The sequence below is a fragment of the Typha latifolia genome, chromosome 5 (assembly GCF_019914945.1).
Source record: "Typha latifolia isolate L0001 chromosome 5, TyphaL0001v2, whole genome shotgun sequence".
NCBI classification, from domain to species: Eukaryota; Viridiplantae; Streptophyta; class Magnoliopsida; order Poales; family Typhaceae; genus Typha; species Typha latifolia.
In genome coordinates this window covers 10,507,839-10,527,099 of record NC_133090.1, presented here as the reverse complement: position 1 = coordinate 10,527,099, position 19,261 = coordinate 10,507,839, and the positions used below count along the sequence as shown (strand labels likewise).

Below are 19,261 nucleotides of genomic sequence, written 5' to 3'. Positions count from 1 at the left end.
CATACAAACTAAATTAAAGCCATCAGTACACAAAGTTTACAATTTTCTGTAAGCTTGACCATCATTTACATATAATGTGTATATAAATATCCAAATACCTGCAACTCTTCTTCACACAACCACCAAATCAACAACTTGAGGTTGTCTGAAATGAAGTCCTATTTATCCAGTCTATTCTGACATTGGAAAATATACTTTCATTAATTAGAAAAGTTAAAATAGTATCAAAAATTCCAGCCTTCTAAACTAAGAAGCTCCTTGATAAACCTCACTAATCCTCAAATCTAAAATACACCAATACCCATTTCTAACCAAGAAATTAAAGATATACTACTTAGACATTTCTTCTTCTAATATTGACGGGTTATTTGCATAAAAAAGTCTTTAAGTTTCAAAAAGCTTTTGAAATTGAGCTTTTGGAGATCCACACAAGGGCTTAATCTTGCTGTTTTAAAAACTTAACTATTTTTTAGTGTAAATGCCTTAGTCTCAACTCAATATTCTATATTTCTAAAACACTACTAGGGTGATGGCATGTATTACTAGAATATTCTTGATGAGCATTCCATCACATAAGAATTAAAAACTACTACGGAAGAGAATCTTTTCTTGCTTCTAGAGTTATAGAAGAGTGGACGCCAATCCTTCAAGAGTCTAATGCTGAAAGTGAAAGCCATTATAGCATGCCTAGCCAAATATATATCACTTATTCTTGAGCTTTTGCTTAACATTGAGATAAAACTTGGATATTAATCAACCCAATTTATGTTTCTATGGCAGATATAATACTCACAATATCCAAACTTTCAAATTAAGGAATGCAGAGATTGATTAGAAGCGATTACATGTCAAGAAACACGATCCCATTTCTCCGTTAGTTCTTGATTATTATATATTTAAGCCTAAACATTAGTACAAGTGGTTGATTTTGAATCCTTAGATTGAGTCAGGTGTATCATAACTAGAGTTACCCTTTTAACTATAGCTTATCTCAATAGTAGGATTGACTTAGTTGTCCAATCTAATTATTACCCAATGACTATACTCAATATCTAACCTAGTTTATAAGCCTACAAGCTCTTGGATTACCAAAATATAGAAAACTCAAGAAATCCTTGAGAACTTTAGACCACCTTCCATGACATATAATGGGAACAAACTATTATGATGCTTGATTTCAAGGAGAAGGGATGCTTGCTCTAAGTCTTGGGCTCAACCAGGAGAAACTATTAGTGTCCTTGTGGCACTTCCATTAATATTTAAATTTACCAAACTCGAACATGAGCCGAGCTGAAAGAACAAGCTAAAGTCATAGCTCATGTGTGGCTTATTTGGCTTGGCGAGCTAAGTTAAGCTCGTTTAGAGTGTTGCTTAACTGGCTAGGGTTAAAGTAGTAGAATTATACAATTAGAGATCGAACTTTTAAATTTTCAATCTAACGACTAGAATATATATATATATATATATATATATATATATATATAATAATTAATTTTTAATCGACGGATTTTTGTGTGTATATATATTTAAGCTATATTGAGCTGAAATATAAGCGAGCAAAGCTCTGTTCGTGTTCAACTCGTTTATATTTCGAGTTCAAACTTGGCTCGTTTTCAACTCATTAACTAAACTAGCGAGTCAAATTTGAACAAAATTTAGAGCAGAACATTATCTATTTATTTTTAGTTTTGCCTCATCGTGATCCAATTTTTTAAGAGGATAGATTTAGTTATCCAACCAATATATTAAGAATTATATTTTTTTTATCTAGTCTACGATTAGCCTATTAGTTAATGATGCTCTAATTTTTATTGCTTGCAAAAAAGGATATTATATTTTTTTAATTAATCAAAGAAAGTAATTTAGAAGTAGATAACTATCAAACTTTTGTGGATATGGACTTAGATTTGCTTAGCCGTCTACGAATATGTAGAGTTCTTGTAATATTTTATTATAATTTTCTTATATATTGTTCTATAGAATTGATGAGTTTCACCTACAAAAATAATTATGGATATATGTTGTGACATCCTATCCTATTAAGCAAATATGATACCTGATTTTGATACTTTAATTATCCGTAGTTAATCAGTTATCATTCCACCATATAAAATGTTATGTCATAATATTTTTTTGCAGTTTTTATATAATTGCTACTAAATTTTTTTTTAAATATCATAATTGTCACTATATTTTATAAAATCAGTGTGTTCTTCTAAAAATATCACTGGATTAGTTAAATTTAACTAATCATAATTTAGATTAAAAACTATTTTGCCCTTATATCAATTATTAAAAATATTTTAAAAGCTATCTAATATTTTAATATTTGATGTGATCCGGGCCTACTTGGGTATACCTCATGGGAGATATTAGGTTCACTAGGTTGAACTCAACTATCTAGTTTAGTTGTTGCTTTTGGTTTTCAAATTCAGAGCGGTTGAATGCTTGTCCAACGACGTTCGAATGCCCTAGTTTCATGACGTCATCAAGGTGTTCACATGCCCAAATATGAGAGTAGCCTTCTTTGAGGCGTTGAAATGCCCGACCAATGAAATTTGAATGCTCAAATCTGAGTGCAACCTTCCTTTGTCGAGGCATTGAATGCCCAAAATCGACTCGAACACCAGACTAATGACGTTCAAACACTCGAATGTTGATTTCAATTCAATTATAGTTATTTTGGTTTTTTGTTTGGGGTTAGGGTATAATTAATTTTGATTCCTTAGGGTTAGCCTCTAAATATATAAATAGAGAGCAACCTAGTTTAGAGATCATTAAAGAATATTGATTATTTTCTACCTCTCATCGCCCTCTCTTCTCTGGATCTCCTCCCTCTCTCGTTCTCTCAAGCTAGGTCGCCATCCTCTCCAAGATTGTCGTCACTCCTCCCTCCTCAACTGCAGTATCTCCTTAGACCCTTATGACCGGTTATTTCTCCCTCCTCTTCCTCTCTACAAATTTACCATTTCCATCATCACCTTCAGTATCTTCCACTCCATCGCCAACATCATCATCTTGACATAACAATATTATACTCAATACTACAGTACAATGAAATATATCTTATTTTATCTTAGACATAACAATATTATGCTCAATACTATAGTACCATGAAATATATCTTATTACATGTGAGGCAATAATTGTTAATAAATATTTTACGCTCTAAATTTAAAAATACTGGGTGCCTTAGTCATTTACATGTGTCCATTAATTTTAATGATAATTTGCTAGGAATATTATATTAAAATTAATCGATAATGATAGTTCCGATATTTTAAAGAATGTAATTGGTAATTATGTAAAAGTCCCTATTTATTATGTTTGTTGTCGGACACGTGGTGCGAACGGACGGGGTAGCGTAGTATAGAATAATAGAAGCCAAAGCGGGATAACTCCTCATTTGAATTCGAAATCCAAACCCTTCCCCTTTCTCTCGTTTCTCTCTCTCCTATCTTCCTCTTTTCTTTCTTTCCTTCCTTCCGTGTCCATGGCGACGGAGGCGGTGGAGGTGGCGGAAGTGAATGCAGCGGTGGATGAGGAGGCGCTGTTCTTGGCTTCAGGCGTGGAGACGGGTAACGAATGGGAGCTCTACAAAGAAAACGTCCGACCTCTCAAGCGCGGCCGCAACGTCTCCCTCCTGAACCACGCCCTCAAATCGCACCATAATCCAGCTCTTAGATCCCAACTCCACCTCACACGAAGGTAAGTTGCAAACTTTCCTTCTCTAGAATTCCTGCTTGTTGATTTCTTCTCTCTCTCTCTTTTAATTTTGAGATCGATCGATTCATTCAGGAGGATGATCGAGGCAATCGACGAGTACCAGGGCGACGACCCCCTTCAGCCGTGGCTCGAGTGAGTTGTTTTTTTAGATCTGCTGTTTTATTGGTTTAAAGATTTGATCTTTCAGACCTCTTGAACTTTACTTCTTTTAATACTGTCATGAACGCTGTCAGGCCAATGAAGATAAAGTAATTTTCTAAATAAGTCCCATATTCTAGGGGTGAAAACGGATCGGATACGGATGCATATACAAACTGGGTAGTGCTCAAACAACATTTAGATTCATATTTTAGGTTATCCAAATATTAGACTGTTAGTAAAATTTGAAACCGTATCCTAACCAAACGAACATGAATAAATTTTAGATACGGATAAGATAATTTTTGGATAGATAATCAATTTTAAAGGGACAATGATCAACTTTTAAATGAATTATGACTATTTTTTTTGAGACAATTTAGCACAACATATTATGAGTTAATTTTTTTTTACATGTCAAATACATATAAATTTAACAGAATCAATCTCTAGAAATAATATAAAAGATATTATTAGTAATAATATCATTATTTACTATTTAAGTAAGTAAATTAAAAATTGTAAATCATTAAAAAAATACACAATTAAATGGATATCTAATATTCGTATCCATATACAAAAAATTATATTCGAATTTGTATTTGAGGTTTTTATCTGTATCTGAATTTGTATTCATTTTTTTTAAAATTCTATCAGAATTTGTATTCGGGTTAGGTAGAAATTTCTTATCCGAATCCCATTTGAATCGGATACAGATAGAGCGTTGGGTCGGAGTTAATTCGATCGATCTTACCCCTACTCATATTAGACTAAAGGGGAATCTGAATTTTCACTTAGGTTCTGTAACAATTGGATTGGTATAATCAAGTCCTTAAGTCAGCACGCGCATGTCATGGGCGAACGGTTTAGCTGTGTGGAGTATGAATTCAATTAGTTAAGAGTCCTTTAAGTTAGTGTGCGCATATCATGTGCTGACGATTAAGTTTGAGTAATATTTGAATTTAATTAGTTGGGAGTGAGTGAATTGGGGATTTGAGTGTATAATTCGTTTGTAATCCCTAATTTGAGAAGCAAGCTAAATAACTTGAGTAATAGAGTGGCCGTTCTAGGAGTTTCCAATGATTTTTCTCTAAATTAAGAACATGTTCGTCAAATTTCATTAAGGTTGGACTTATCGATTAAAAGGTATAAGTTACTCAAATTTGCTACTTCAAAAATTCTGCTGCAAGTAGTTATCATTGGGTATAAAGCGAGATTTTGATCTGTAGATCAGTCTGGAGATTGTTATGAAATTTTCTAGAAATGATTCCTATTTAAGTCCAAGTACATTTGTAAAATCTCATCTAGTTTGGGCCTCCTTAAAATATGCTAGTCCAAAATATTCATGTGATATTTCAACATCTAATATTCCAATGTCTTATTATTCTAAGTAGGTTAGGATTGGTCAGGTCCTTACCGGGTTAAGATGCTCGTAAAAGGGTTGTATCTTAGAGGTTCTTATCCTATTAGGAAAAGACTTAAATTCCTAGTACAGCTCTGCTTAAAAGCACCATATATATATTATGATGAGGGGACTATAGTAGAGATATACTAGATCTGTAGATTGTCTTTATTCTAATTCTTTTTCTTTTTAAGCCACATCTTTCTGTTCTCTTAAAGCCACATCTAAGGCACCATCTAGGCTTGGGATTTGAATGGCGAATCAATATGTAGTTCTCACTTGACATAGAGTTATTCAACATTGACATCAAAGTAAATCATCTAAGCATCTATTTGATTGTCATCTTGTGATTGAGTCTTCCTCCATCTGCATTAAATTTTCTATTTTCGTTGCATAAGCATCATCGAAATCTTCCAACACGTCTAATATATCAATATTTCAACGATCAATGCCTAACGCTTTAATAAGATAATTATCCATCATGAGCACTGTGCCATAGACTTAACGTTTTTTAGCGTTTTGGCAATTCCATGTAGCTCTTCAACTTTTTACAAGATGAAGTAAGCCTTGAAATAAAGTTAGTATAGAAGTAAAAAAATGGAGAAAGCCTTCACTAATACTTAGAGAAAAATTATCTTGATAAAGTCTTCTTTTTATTTGCTCAAACTTTAGATCAAATATAAATAGTGGGTTCAAACTCTTTATATATGAAAAAAACTTAGCTACTAAGTTACTCTAACAAATATCTTTCTTTGATACTTAGAAAGAAATGGATAAAGATTGATGATGTGTTGCCCTTATCTATCTAGTAGTGGATAAGTTTGAGGCCAATCCAACAATGGAGAAGATCAAGTTGCTTAATTACCGTAGTGTTCCTTGGGTTTAGTTTTGCCATTTGTGTTGCTGATGCCTTTGGCACCATGATTTTGACCAAAACTTTGATGAGGCATTACAACTGGCTATCATGGCCCAAATGAAAGTCAAAAGGCCTTTATCTCATAGTTTGATTGTACATGTAGGCCTGCAACATATTGTAATGATTGTACATGTAGACCTGCAACATATTTTTCATCGAAGATAGTTTAGAATATCATGTCATTGTCAAAGGGTCATGCTGTTACGAACGAGATCTGAAATTATTTGGACTTAAAAAAAATATAATAGTTTTATAGGAAAAAGTCTCAAAAGTCACGGATTTAATGGCTTTCATTTCACATGATTTCGAGGTCGGTTTGGAAAGATAAAATTAAAACAGTGAAGGAAGGTCAGATCTGGACAGATTGATAATTATTTGGCATTGCGGCGGTTGTCGGAGGGTGGTGGATAGTTAAGGGTGATGGTAGATGGTAGTAAGGTAAGATGGCTTATGGAGGTGATGATTGTTAGGGTTTGGAGGTAGAATTATGATTCTAAGTTAAATCTACTCTTAGGAAAAAAAATTATTCTAATTATTTTTTTTTACTCCTAAAATAAACTAAATTAAGTAGCCTAAGCTCTCTATATATAAAAGTTGGGTACAATGAGTACTTTAGGATTAGCTTTTACACGACTTGAAATAGGATTTGTCTTTAAGGTTTACATTACATAATTTAATTAGATTTGTTTTAAAAGCTTACTTGACTTAACTAGACTTGTCTTAAGGGCTTACTTGACTTAAATGGACTTGCCTTATATGTTTACATGACTAGACGTGATCATCGGGTGCGCTAGGCCGGGTTCAAATTGGGGATTTTGGGTCGGGCCGAATAAGCAAAGGCTTAGCCCATGCCATGCACTACCATCTCGGGCTTATATATGGTCAATCTTAAATCGGTCTCGGGCCGGGCGTAGCCTGATTACAACCAGGTAGGTTCTGGCTGGGTTTGGGCGGATCGGGCCTAATAATCATGTCTATACATGACTGTTACGAACCAGATCTGGAACAATCCGTTCGTAGGATGATTATGACAATTTAGATGGAGGTAGCCTCATGAGTTAGGGTTCTAATAGCTCTAGTTTCACCTAAATCGGAGGTCCGAATGAAAAGATAAAAATAAAATAGTGGAGAGAGATCAGGGAGGGCAGAATGGTAATTTCTGATGTTGTGGCGGTCGTCGGAGGGTGATGGACGGCCAAGGGTGGTGGTGAACGGCCGTGTAGTAGGGTGGCTACTGGAGGTAGGAATTGGCTAGGGTTTGGATGTTTGAAAGTGATCTATGGTTAAGATCTACTCTTATGAAGATAAAGATAATCCAACGGCTAAACTCAGATTTCTCTCAATTCAATTCCATTTTTTTTATAATACAGTCCACTCTTATTTATAGGAGTAAAAATCTATAGCAGATCGGATTCACATGCGGATTATCCGATTTATTTGAAATTCAAACAATAAGATAAAGCTAGCTAACTAACTAAATCAACGTTTTTTATCTTTCTCGAATTAATACTTCGTAGGTTGTAGATTTGGAGGTTAGCGATTTTATCCAGCTGGTTTGATATTATTCGAACGTCTGTAGAATATTCTGTGAATATTTTTCCGAAACTATGCAAAGTTGAATTTAGCTAATTAAATAAAATCCTAAGCATCTAACTAAACTGAAACGATAGTTGGATTACTCTAGATTGGGTTGAAGGAGAAGAGAGAGGAGAAGAGAAGAGAGCGGAGAGGAGAAGAGTGGTGAGAAATATTTTGTATTTCACATTTGATCAAAGAGGGGTTGACCTCTATTTATACAAAGTCACTATGAAATAAGATAATTAGATAATATTTAAATCTAATAACTCTAATACCCCCCTCAAATTCAAGGTGGATCATAAACTGAAAGTTTGCCAACTAAATGCTGAAAGCGTGGAAGGGGAAGAGACTTCGTGAAAAAGTTGGCAATCTGCTCCTCAGTGCTAAGGTGATGGAGCGTAATGATGCCAGCTCGATATTGCTGCCGAGTGTAGTGCATATCGACTTCAATGTGCTTTGTCCTCATGAAAAATAAGATTTTCAGTGAGCTTTTTAGCACTATCATTGTCGACATGAAGATGAGTTGGGATGGGTAAGGAAACACCCATATCACTAAGGAGACAACGGAGCCAAACAATCTCCTTAGACCATGGGATAACTGAGCAATTTCAATACCCAGAAAGTACCGGAGAGGACCAAGGTCCTTCATCTCAAACTGACTCTAAAGATGCTGCTGAAGGGAGTGGATCCCGGTTGAGTCATCTCCAATTATAATCATGTCATCGACATATAAGAGGATGATCCGACCCTGCGCAAAAGACCGTAGAAACATAGATGGCTCAGAAGGGCTCTCTTGAAATCCGTAGGCTGTGAGAACATTACAAAAATGATCAAACCAGGCACGAGGGGCCTACTTGAGCCCATAGATAGCCCGCCGCAATCGACAGATGTGACATGGATGAAGAGGGAAACCAGGTGGAGGGTCCATATATACCTCCTCGTCAAGAAGGCCGTGAAGAAACGCATTCTTCACATCCATCTGATGTAAAAGCTACTGGCGACTAGAAGCGACAGCTAGAAGAGTGAGGACAGAAGTCATCCGGGCAACTGGAGCAAAAGTCTCCTCATAATCTATCCCGTATTCTTGAGTAAAACCCCGAGCAACCAGACGAGCTTTGTACCTGGGCTTGAAGCTCATCTGCCTTGGCCTGCTGCCACTCTGATACCTGGACAGCCTTACGATAGGACCTAGGCTGAGGGGTGGAGTGGATAACTGCAAAAAAATATGAAATTGAGGGGAGTATGTAGCGGAAGACATCAGAAAGCCATACTAGTTAGGAGGGTGATGCTCACGTTCTGGGTAACGACGAGTGGGCATAGGAGCCGTCACAGTAGAGGATAGGACGATCAGAGAGATATTACCAAGAGTGGGAGGCTCATTTGTGGGAGGAGGACAGGATCTGCGAGTATAGAAGTAGGACAAAGTCTCCTCAGGGGGGGCTGGGATCTCAGCGAGAGAGCGGGCCGGTGGAGCAGAAGGAATTGGTAGTAAAGGCGTGTCGGTGGGTAGAGAAATTTGAGGCATGTGGGATATTGATGGTGGGGCTGAACTAGGCACCTTGGAGGGGATGGAGGATAGGCTAGGAGTAGGGAGATCTAGAAAAGAGAAATCTAAGGGAGCTAAGGATAGCTCGGGATTATATCCTAGAAAGACACACTTAGCTGCCCTAGGGGATAACTTGTTACGTTCACTCGGAGAAGGAAGAACAAAACAGGTGCACCCAAAACACAAAGATGACCATATGAGGGGGAAGTACCATAGAGACGATCGTATGGAGTCAAACTATCAATGACAGATGATGGAGTTCGAGTGATGAGATAGAGAGCAGTAAGAAGGGCCTCAGCCCAATAAGAACGAGGAACAGAAGTATCAAAGAGAAGAGCTTGAGTGGTCTCAAGAAGATGATGATATTTTTGTTCGTCAACTCCATTCTAAACAGGGGTATAGGGACACGACTGCTGAGGTTGTACCATCAGAAGTATGAATGGAACGAAACTCAGAGGAAAGATACTCACGGCACCATCAGATCGAAAGATCTTAATGGATCGATCAAATTGAGTACGAACTATAGAAGAGAAATCACGATAAATCTGACACACTTCAAAGCGTTGATGCATAAGGTAAATCCAAGTGAAACAAGAAGAATCATCAATGAAACACACATAGTAGATAAAACCAAGATCCAAAGGGAGTGGAGCGGGTCCCTAAATATCATAGTGCACAAGGTGAAAAGGGGAATCAAAGATATTCGTACTAAGAGGAAACGGAAGGGCCTAGTATTCTGCCAACCTGCCAGCCGTACAAGGGGACAAACAAGAAAAATGACCATTGCCTAAACATCCAGACCGGGACAAGGTCTTGAGACGCTGACTCGATACATGACCTAGACGCTGATGCCACAAGTCTGAAGGAGAGTGAGGAGTGACTGGACAAGCACTGGGACGAGGTGATGGAAGGTGAAGTTTATCCAGGTAATAAAGCTCATGTATCCGACTATCGATCCCAATCCTCTGGCCTGTAGATGGGTCCTGCACAACACAAGAAGTAGAAGAGAAGGATACAGTGTAACCATAGTCAGAAAGTTGAGTAATAGAAATAAGACTCATGGTTAGGTTGGGAATAAGCCAAACATCAGATAAAGTAAGACGACTCGTGAGATCTGTGGTAGTAGTAATGTAACCAATATGAGAGATAGGATAATGAGTCCCATCAGCTGTATGAACATGAGGAAAAGTGATAGGGGCAGATGTAAGGCTAGTGAAGATGGAAGGGTCACCAGTCATATGATGTGAGGTGCCAGAATAAAAAATCTAGGGCTTAGTCATACCAGAGACAACAGATGCAAAAGTAGAGGCACTAGTGAAGCTGAGAGCTCCATGAATGAGCTGCTGAATCTGCTGGAGCTGCGCATTGTTGAAGGTGAGATTGTTAAAGTGATTAGATGGACTAATATTTGGTGCAGCGGTAGAGGAAGGCAAGTGATGACTTCTGTCCTTGCTTGATCCCCTTTTGCAAGTGACGCGAGCAGCATCAGTCGAAATATTAGGCACATAAGTGACATAGGTGACGCGAGCAGCAGTCGAAATATCAAGCGTGACTGATATAGGAGTAGGAGCAACATCAAGCACCCTCTCTATGGCTACAGAAGGTGGTGTAAGACGCTGCCTAATCTCCTCAGCTAGTAACTCAGCTATGGCACTGTCCAGGCTTGGTAGAGTGGAGCGATGCTATAAATGACGAGTCAGATGATCCTCGTCACGATGGCGCTGAGTGGACATCGAGTCAGAGGGGTGGCTTAAAGTGTGCTCCACAGACGTAAGCTCACGCCATATGTCAATCATGCGGGCGTAAAAGTCCTGGATAGAGAGCTGAGCATGTTTTGGATAGAAAACCGATTAATGATACACTCTCACGATCGATCGGATCATAAGATGCCATTGGAAGCAACGATAATTGATTTAGCCACCTAGAGAGTGATGTAAGATTTTCCACTTAGCCCACTCAAGTCTTTCGTCGAACATTTGGTGAGCGGAAGTTTTGAACAGAACAACAGAAAGAGAGCTGAGAATATAATGAATTTTCGTTGAATACTTGGTGGGCAGTAGGTGAAAATATAATGTTGCAGGTGCAGAATTAAAGAACTGCAGAAAAAAAGAGTGTTGTGGAGGCAGGGAACTTTCGTCGAACACTTGGTGGGCGCTAGCCAAAATAGTGGTGCCAAGCTGTTAGAATTAAAGGAGATGAAAGACAGCTTGTTCAAGAATAACAGCTTAAAGGGTGGTTGCTGCACTGTTGCTTCTGAACTAAGAAGAGGAAGGAGACTGATGCTATGCTGCTGAAAATAGAGGCAGCTGCCACTACCGTTGCTGCTACTGCGGTGGTTTTGGCTGCTGCAGCTGGTACGGTGGCTGCGGCTACTGTTGCGGTGGCTACGATTGCTGCTGTGGGGGCTGTGGCTGCTGCAGTGGCTGTGGTGATGGAGGCTGCGGCAGTGGCTGCTGTAGTGTCAGCGAGCTCGAGGAATGAGGTGGCAGCTCCCAAGCTCAACGATGGTGAAAAATGATTCAAGAGGGAGATGACTATTAGAGAGTGAGAGCTAGAGATCGGGGCGCTCTGATACCATGAAACGATAGTTGGATTACTCTAGATTGGGTTGAAGGAGAAAAGAGAGGAGAAGAGAAGAGAGAGGAGAGGAGTGGTGAGAAATATTTTGGATTTCACATTTGATCAAAGAGGGGTTGACCCCTATTTATACAAAGTCACCATGAAATAAGATAATTAGATAATATTTAAATCTAATAACTCTAATATAAACCAAAGATAATTAGACTCAATCCATTGAGTCTAATCCCCTCTTGATGTGATCTGATCTGACTCGGTTCGCATCAATGACTTCGCATAAATTAATTGAAAAATAATTAGATTTGATTCATCAAACCTAATGTTCTCATGATGTGATCTAATCTGACCTAGTTCGGACTATTTGCCCTTGGCTTTTGGCATGATAATCCACTATTTAATGACAAATAGAGAATTGTTGAAGATGGTTTACAAAATCATCCCTCAGCGAAAGAGGTCACACCCTTAGCCTTTGGACTGACAATTTGTTGTTTATTGACATATAGAAGATGAAAAATGAGCATAGGTCGAAGTAGAATCACCCTCCTCGAATTAGACTTGCCAAAGGACAGGAGAAACTCCATAAATCTGAATAGCTAGATTGACATTTGCGAAAGATAAGAATATCCGAACAGATGAAAGTATCTTGTTGTAAGTTCAATGGCTCTTATCTTAAATAATTTGCAATCACTCCACGGATGTTTGATATGTCAAAGACTTCTTCTAGACCTTTCCTCTCTAGTCCCTTTCTGATCTCTAGATTTGCCTCCTGTCTCTAGTTCGTAAGCATTCAAACTCTTTTTTTCGTCTATCTACCCCTTCTATATATAGGAGAGGTTAGAATATTTTATTGGTTAAAAATAAGATATTGGAGAATGTTAACAAAATCATTAAATGTAACAGTTCTAATCTGAGTTAGCCTCTCAAATTAACATAGTAGAGCAATATCTTGTTGTGAACAAATTTAGACTGCTTATCAAAGTCAATTAATTCGGAATAACTCTTCCTGGGCTAAACAGAGGTCCGTTTGAATTAAAATTAGTATTTGCAATATGATTATCCAATTACCATTTCTAAGTTTATGAATGAGAACTGGAATTTTTTTGAAAAATCCTGTATGTAAATGAGGCCTTGACACATGGCAATAATTTGTATTCTATTCGGCTTTATTGATTTCCAGACTAGAAACGAGGTCTTTTCAAATAATAAAATTTTAATTAATTGCATGATCTACTTTTTATATAAATTTTGAGTATCATTTGGGTTTTGGGCATATTCTTTATTTGAGAACCTTTTCTATTGTTGACTTATTCCATTAATATATGGTTACCACGTAAGATGCTGCTGCAATTGGTTGAACGCTTTAGATCTTTTTTGTTTTTCTGAATCTCCAGTTTTTCATGTGCAGATTTTTTTTGGGATGCTGTAAAGAATTTCGTGCACATAACAGATTATTTCATTGGATTGCTTCTTGAAATTGTGCTAGTTCTAAACCTGTTATTATTAGAAACTCTGACTATCTCAGAATTCCTCTCCTTTGCTTCCTTTGGGTCTCTTCTTTTCCTTTTCTTTTTCTATTCTTTTTTTTTGCCTCCTAGTGTAGTTTGACCATAGTTTATTGCTAAACTATGATTCCTGTTTTTTTTTCCTACGAAGCTGCATCAAGTGGGTCCAAGAATCATTCCCAAGTGGTGGAGATAGTGCAGGGCTGGTTGTAATATATGAGCAATGTGTACGCAAATTTTGGCATGACACTTGCTACAAAGATGATTTGCGTTATCTAAAAGTTTGGTTGGAATATGTAGGTTTCTTCATTAATTCTTAATATGCCCTCTTTATCATCTTTGAATTTGATTGTAAGTTATATTGGAATTTGTTTTACTTCTGCAGGCAGCAAATTGTGCTGATGCTGAAGTGATCTTTAGTTTCCTCGAGGCAAATCAGATTGGACAAAATCATGCCATATTCTATTCCTCATATTCCCTGTACATGGAAGCGAAGAACAAGTTGAGAAAAGCTGATGAGATTTTCAACCTTGGAATAGCTAGGTGAATCAATATTGACAATTTGTCAATCTTGAACTACAGCTGTTTGTGCTTTGTCCATGTCTGATTATACAAGAAAAAGTGGTGAACCAAAAGGAATATCCATAGGAGTTTCTTATAGATAGAGAAGCATGTCTAGTTGAAGCCAACCATTCTGGTAGATCTTATACTATGAAGCACGAATATTTTATTTGCCCCCTCGTACCAGTATCTGGTACGTATTGGATACGGATAGAGGGGTATCCAAATTTAAAAAAATGGTTTTAATTTTTTGACAAGACTCTGATGTGGCTCCAATATATTTCTTGATTATATAATCATTTTTATTTTTTATTTTTGCTAAAAAATGATATAAAACATATACTTTATATGCATATATGATTATGTAATCCTTTGTAATATTTGAAGTTTCATTTTTTGATAATAAATTAAACATATAAGTTGAAGGTCATTTAAAAATCCAAATTAATTGTAGATGAATAGTAGAATTATGTTCCAATGCTTCATTGACATTTTGAGTTTCATATTAGTTTATGTTACAATATTATTCTAAAATTTTAGACATGTAGATACTAAATTTATAGCTTTCATTGCTTTTATTTTATTATTTTTGAGACATTCTTTTTTCACCTTATGTTATATTAGTTGACAACATATTGAAAATATATTAGCTATTTATTTATTGGCGTATCCATCTTGTATCCGTACTCTACTTTTAAGAATTTGTAGTATCTTCGTATCCATATCCTAGCATCGCATATCCATATCCGTGGATGACAAAGATGAATCTCTCCTTGTCAACTTGGCCATCTTACAGAGCTTGTATTTGGGCTATAGATTTAGTAAAAAGAAAATTGAATTTGACGGGTTCAAATTGGATTTTGTGCCAATTATAGTTCTCATACTTTCAAGAAGCAACAAGAAGTACTCTTTTTGGATAACTGATATATAGTGGTGCCTAACTAAGATATTCTGATTCCTGAGAAGGCTCCTTGCACTATAAAGCTGCTACTGACAGTTGTAGACGTATGCTTTTCACAGTTTATGTTTTTGTGTTTTGATTTTCCCATTTGATTCTTTACCATTTATATGTTGAACATTAGGAATGCACGTCCATTGGAGAAGTTAGAAGAGGCATACAGGACATTTCTTGTAAGGACAACACGAACGAAACAGCTCAATGAGGTTTACCATCCTATCTAGTTCTGGGACTCTTTTATGGTTATACTCAAGCATGTCCTGATCCTTTTGCTTCTTTCTTTTATAGGATGATTCAACAACTAATCAGTTGCCAGTTCGAAGCTTTGGAACTGTTTTGACTGAAGGAGAAACAAGTAAGTCTATGATGATATCATGATGTTCAAATTGATTGGCTACTTACCATGTCTACAACGTTCCAGGAAGGCAGCCCATCGAAACATCTAACTTGACTAAACAGAAGGTAAAGCAGCAAAGGTGAGCTTCTTCTGTAGTACTAGGATGCTAAGCATACATTCTGAATTATGCAAGTGAAAGGCAGTTCACCATCGCCTGAAAAAGTCCCATTCTTGCTTTCATTTTTATGAGCTGAACTTGGATGTTGCAAATTCACTCTTGAAAGTACTTGAGAAATTAAGGGCACAATATCATTTGTTTTCCTAGTAAAAGAATACCTGCTATAATCACTTTCCATGGTTGTTAGGTCGTAGATCCTTGTTTAATGCAATTATGCAACTTGCTGTCTATTATAACTTGTGAAATTGTAAATAACATGACAATGGATTTCTTTTGTTTCTTCCGTGGAACACTTTGATTTCCTTAAATTGATGACTAACAAACTCATCATTGAAGAATTGCTCTCAAGGTTTGATTACGTGTATGTTTTTAACTTTTTCTTCAAAACTGTTCCTTTTTAAATTTCAAATGTATGAAAGCTGATTAATTGTTCTACAAATCGTCGATAATTGATTAGCAAAGTTCTTTCTCTTATTCAATAAGCAAGTGGTTTCTATGGTGGACTTTGGTTTGGAATCAGAGGGCCTACAGCATTAGATTTTCAGATGCTTTCTTGTATATTCAATTTGCTAAATATATTGATGCTAATATTTATAGATAACTTTGCGTTTACAGGATAGATGGTAACAAGCCCCTTTCTATTTACAAGGATGAAAATTTTGTAGCAAGTCAATACAATGACAAAGTCAAGAGTAATGACAAAATCTGGCACAATCTTGGGACACAATCCGAACGAAACAAGGAGAATACGTTGATCCCTTCAAAATGGGTGCAATATAAGGTTCCACAAAAATTGGGAGCTAGGAGAGGGCAGACAACTCCTAGTACTTCTATTGAGATCTATGTGGACGAAGAATGTTCAGAGTATGTTCTACTGCAACATTTAGTGAAAATTGTTTTCTATTTTAATTATACGATTCTGTTATACATTTTCTGACTTCCCTTAGATTTTTTTTAATTTCATTTTCTCCATGCATGCAGATCACCAACTGAGATCACCCAGCCTATATCATCCTTTGTAAAATAAAACAGAGTCAAGAATATATACATCCTAATTTCAAAGTCCTATAATACACTAATTTGATTAGATGCATCTTACAATTTTCTAGCACTTACCAGCTGATTGGTTAACTGCTTCTTTTTTGCTCTGTTACTCTCCAAGATTAGTAACTTCAAAATATTTCAGCAAGATATCTAATTACACCAGTGATAGTTTCTATCTATGGATATTGCCCCTGAAAAATCATTGTTATGATTTTCACGACCGCTAGAAACTTCATAGTCATATTTTGATTTGAGAACTTATCCACTTATTATTATCATGTGCTTCCTTTTGTCTCAGATTAACATCAGATGAGGTTGCCAAGAGTCCCAAGCCTTCTCTATTGAAGCTTAGGAAAGCGAGTAATCAAAACCTTAAGAAGTAAGCAGTTGACTTAACTCTTTATTTTTCATTCATTATATTTTGTATTTTACTCAACTCGTCGACTTAACTCTCTGTTTTCTGAACAGGGAAGCAGAATTGCTGAAGGAGAATCCATTGCGCAATTTTCCTTTGAATAGCCTCAGATAACTTGCCTTATTCCCTTTCTCCTTTTATGCTCTTTCTCTGGTGTTTTCTTAAGACTGTGTTGTGCCACTCATTTACCAGTTACTTTCTCAGTCTGATCCTTCCTGATATGCTTTTGTGTGTAATGTGTTACATAAGCTTTTATCTCTTAAGCTTGTATGCTCATTTCCAATTAAGAAATTTGCACTACTGCTGTTAAATCTTAGATCTTGCTGCCTTGGTTCCTCTTGTTTTTGTCTATTTTAGTGTGCTTTTTACTCCACTGAATGATATCCAGAGATTCTATAACATTACTAGTGTCTAGAAACTTTAATGAGAGGCAAATTGGGGTCACACATGAGGAGTAACCACTATTACTTTCTTGATATTATCTTATAGACATAATCCGAACCTGATATTAGCGATCATGTTAAGATTCTTCATTCAAACTTTTATGATATCTTAAGCAAGAACAGTCACTTTCCAAAATAAGACAGGATAATCACAAAGTGAAGCAAGTATATTTTCTTTCTATCAAACAAATTTGCTCAGCTGTTGTCTAACTAGGCCACTTTATGGGTTCTCTTCCTTTTTCTGTTGATCCACCACAAGGGATAACAAATAGGTTCTCTTCTTTTTGTTTACTTCTAAGATGAATAGAACCTACATGATATAAAAGCCAGAAAACTATGTTATATCAAGAGCATTGGTAGAATTATACATCCCAGAAAAGTGTTAGCAAACCAACGGAGAATGCATAATGCTCTAATAAATAATGGAAGATAAGTGATGTAAAAGGCCATGAAAGTAGAACAATCAACCAGCAACTCCTGAAGGGTTCAAAGAGGATGAAAGCTCTCTCACCACCTTTGCAAGTACTTGTTGCAAGAAACTGCCAAAATAACAGTCAGGTGGAAGTGGACGAGCCACCGTTTTGTAGTAGAAATATTGCAGGAGAGAGGCAATTAATCTTTTGTTCTTCATGTTTTATTATATGTGGATGTTAACTTAAGCTGAGGAGATCCACCTAAGCACTGATGCAGGAATGATAGTGATGAAACAAAAATAGGAAATTTAGTACTGAGATGATGGTGTATATGTGGAACTTAAACTTGTTGAATTAATAAAAGGGAAGAATGCCAAGGAGCTTTGTTTTGGTGGCCCATGGAAATGGACACTTTGTGAGTGAAGTGTGACAGTAGGAACTTGTTTATTTGCCCATGGTAATTAGCACGTTGTATGTAGTTGTATATTATGGCTTCAATTGAAGGATGAAAGGAGTTGATGGACAACCCTAGCTGATTCTAGATACTCCTATTTAGTAGCTTCTATTTTGATTAATATGTTCTATACGAGAGCATTGGAATATAAAAAGAGAAATGCTGCCGTTCTCTATTAGAATTTTCATTATTATTTTTTATTCTCATTCATGCTCTACCATATCCATATGTATCTATCAACTGATCTCCCTATATTTTACTTTTTAATACCTCAAAAATACCTTGTTATCGCCTTTTAACTTATCTTATAAAACTTACTCGAGAGGTATTAAGATTATTTTATATCTACTTAATTTAACTTATTTATATAGTTATTATTCTTAAGAGGACGGGCAATTTGTAGCCAAAAATCCCTTTAGTTTTCTAATTGATAGAAATAGGCCTCCCGTTTATTAAATTACAATTTCGGACATTTATTTTAATGATTTAGCTCTGACAAATCTTAAAAAGACTATTGTGTTATAAAGACGTAATGCATCACCTATACAAGTTATATGTATCGATTATATAAAATGTATGCTTTAATTTAAAAAATATATATATATCGAGATTAAAAAAAAATAAAAAGTCACGTATCACTTATGTAATTTATACGCATCGCATATATAAAAGGTATGCTTTAATTTTAAAAAAATATTGCACATTACTTATGTAATATATATCCATCAATTATATAAAATGCACGCTGTAATTTTCAAGGATGTGCGCATTGAAATTTTAAAAAAAATATCATATGTCATTTATGTAATTTATACGTATTACTTATGCTAAAGGTATGATTTGATTTTTGATAATGTGCGTATCGAAATTAGTCTAAATTAGTAAAAAAAAAAGTCTGAATTTATAATTTAATAAATGCGGGGTGGTTTTCCAAAAAAATTTTTTGCTGCAAATTATCCTTAAGAAGACTAATATTATTATAAGTAGAATATAGGAATTGAATGATAAATACCAGTGTGACTTTAAAAATTGAAGAATTTTAAGTACGAACGTTGTTAAACGATTGTACTTTA

General features: G+C 36.0%; 1 protein-coding gene across 1 annotated transcript; it reads left to right on the top strand.

Moving 5' to 3' along the window:
* Nucleotides 1–3,411: 3,411 nt before the first annotated feature.
* Nucleotides 3,412–17,194, top strand: LOC140787913 (mitotic spindle checkpoint protein BUBR1). Its single transcript, XM_073136939.1, has 10 exons — nucleotides 3,412–3,708; nucleotides 3,799–3,858; nucleotides 13,537–13,681; nucleotides 13,771–13,928; nucleotides 15,029–15,110; nucleotides 15,193–15,259; nucleotides 15,326–15,380; nucleotides 16,035–16,283; nucleotides 16,762–16,842; nucleotides 16,932–17,194. The coding sequence occupies exons 1-10, from the start codon at nucleotides 3,494–3,496 to the stop codon at nucleotides 16,990–16,992; spliced, it is 1,173 nt and encodes a 390-aa protein (XP_072993040.1). The 5' UTR covers nucleotides 3,412–3,493; the 3' UTR covers nucleotides 16,993–17,194.
* Nucleotides 17,195–19,261: the final 2,067 nt, after the last annotated feature.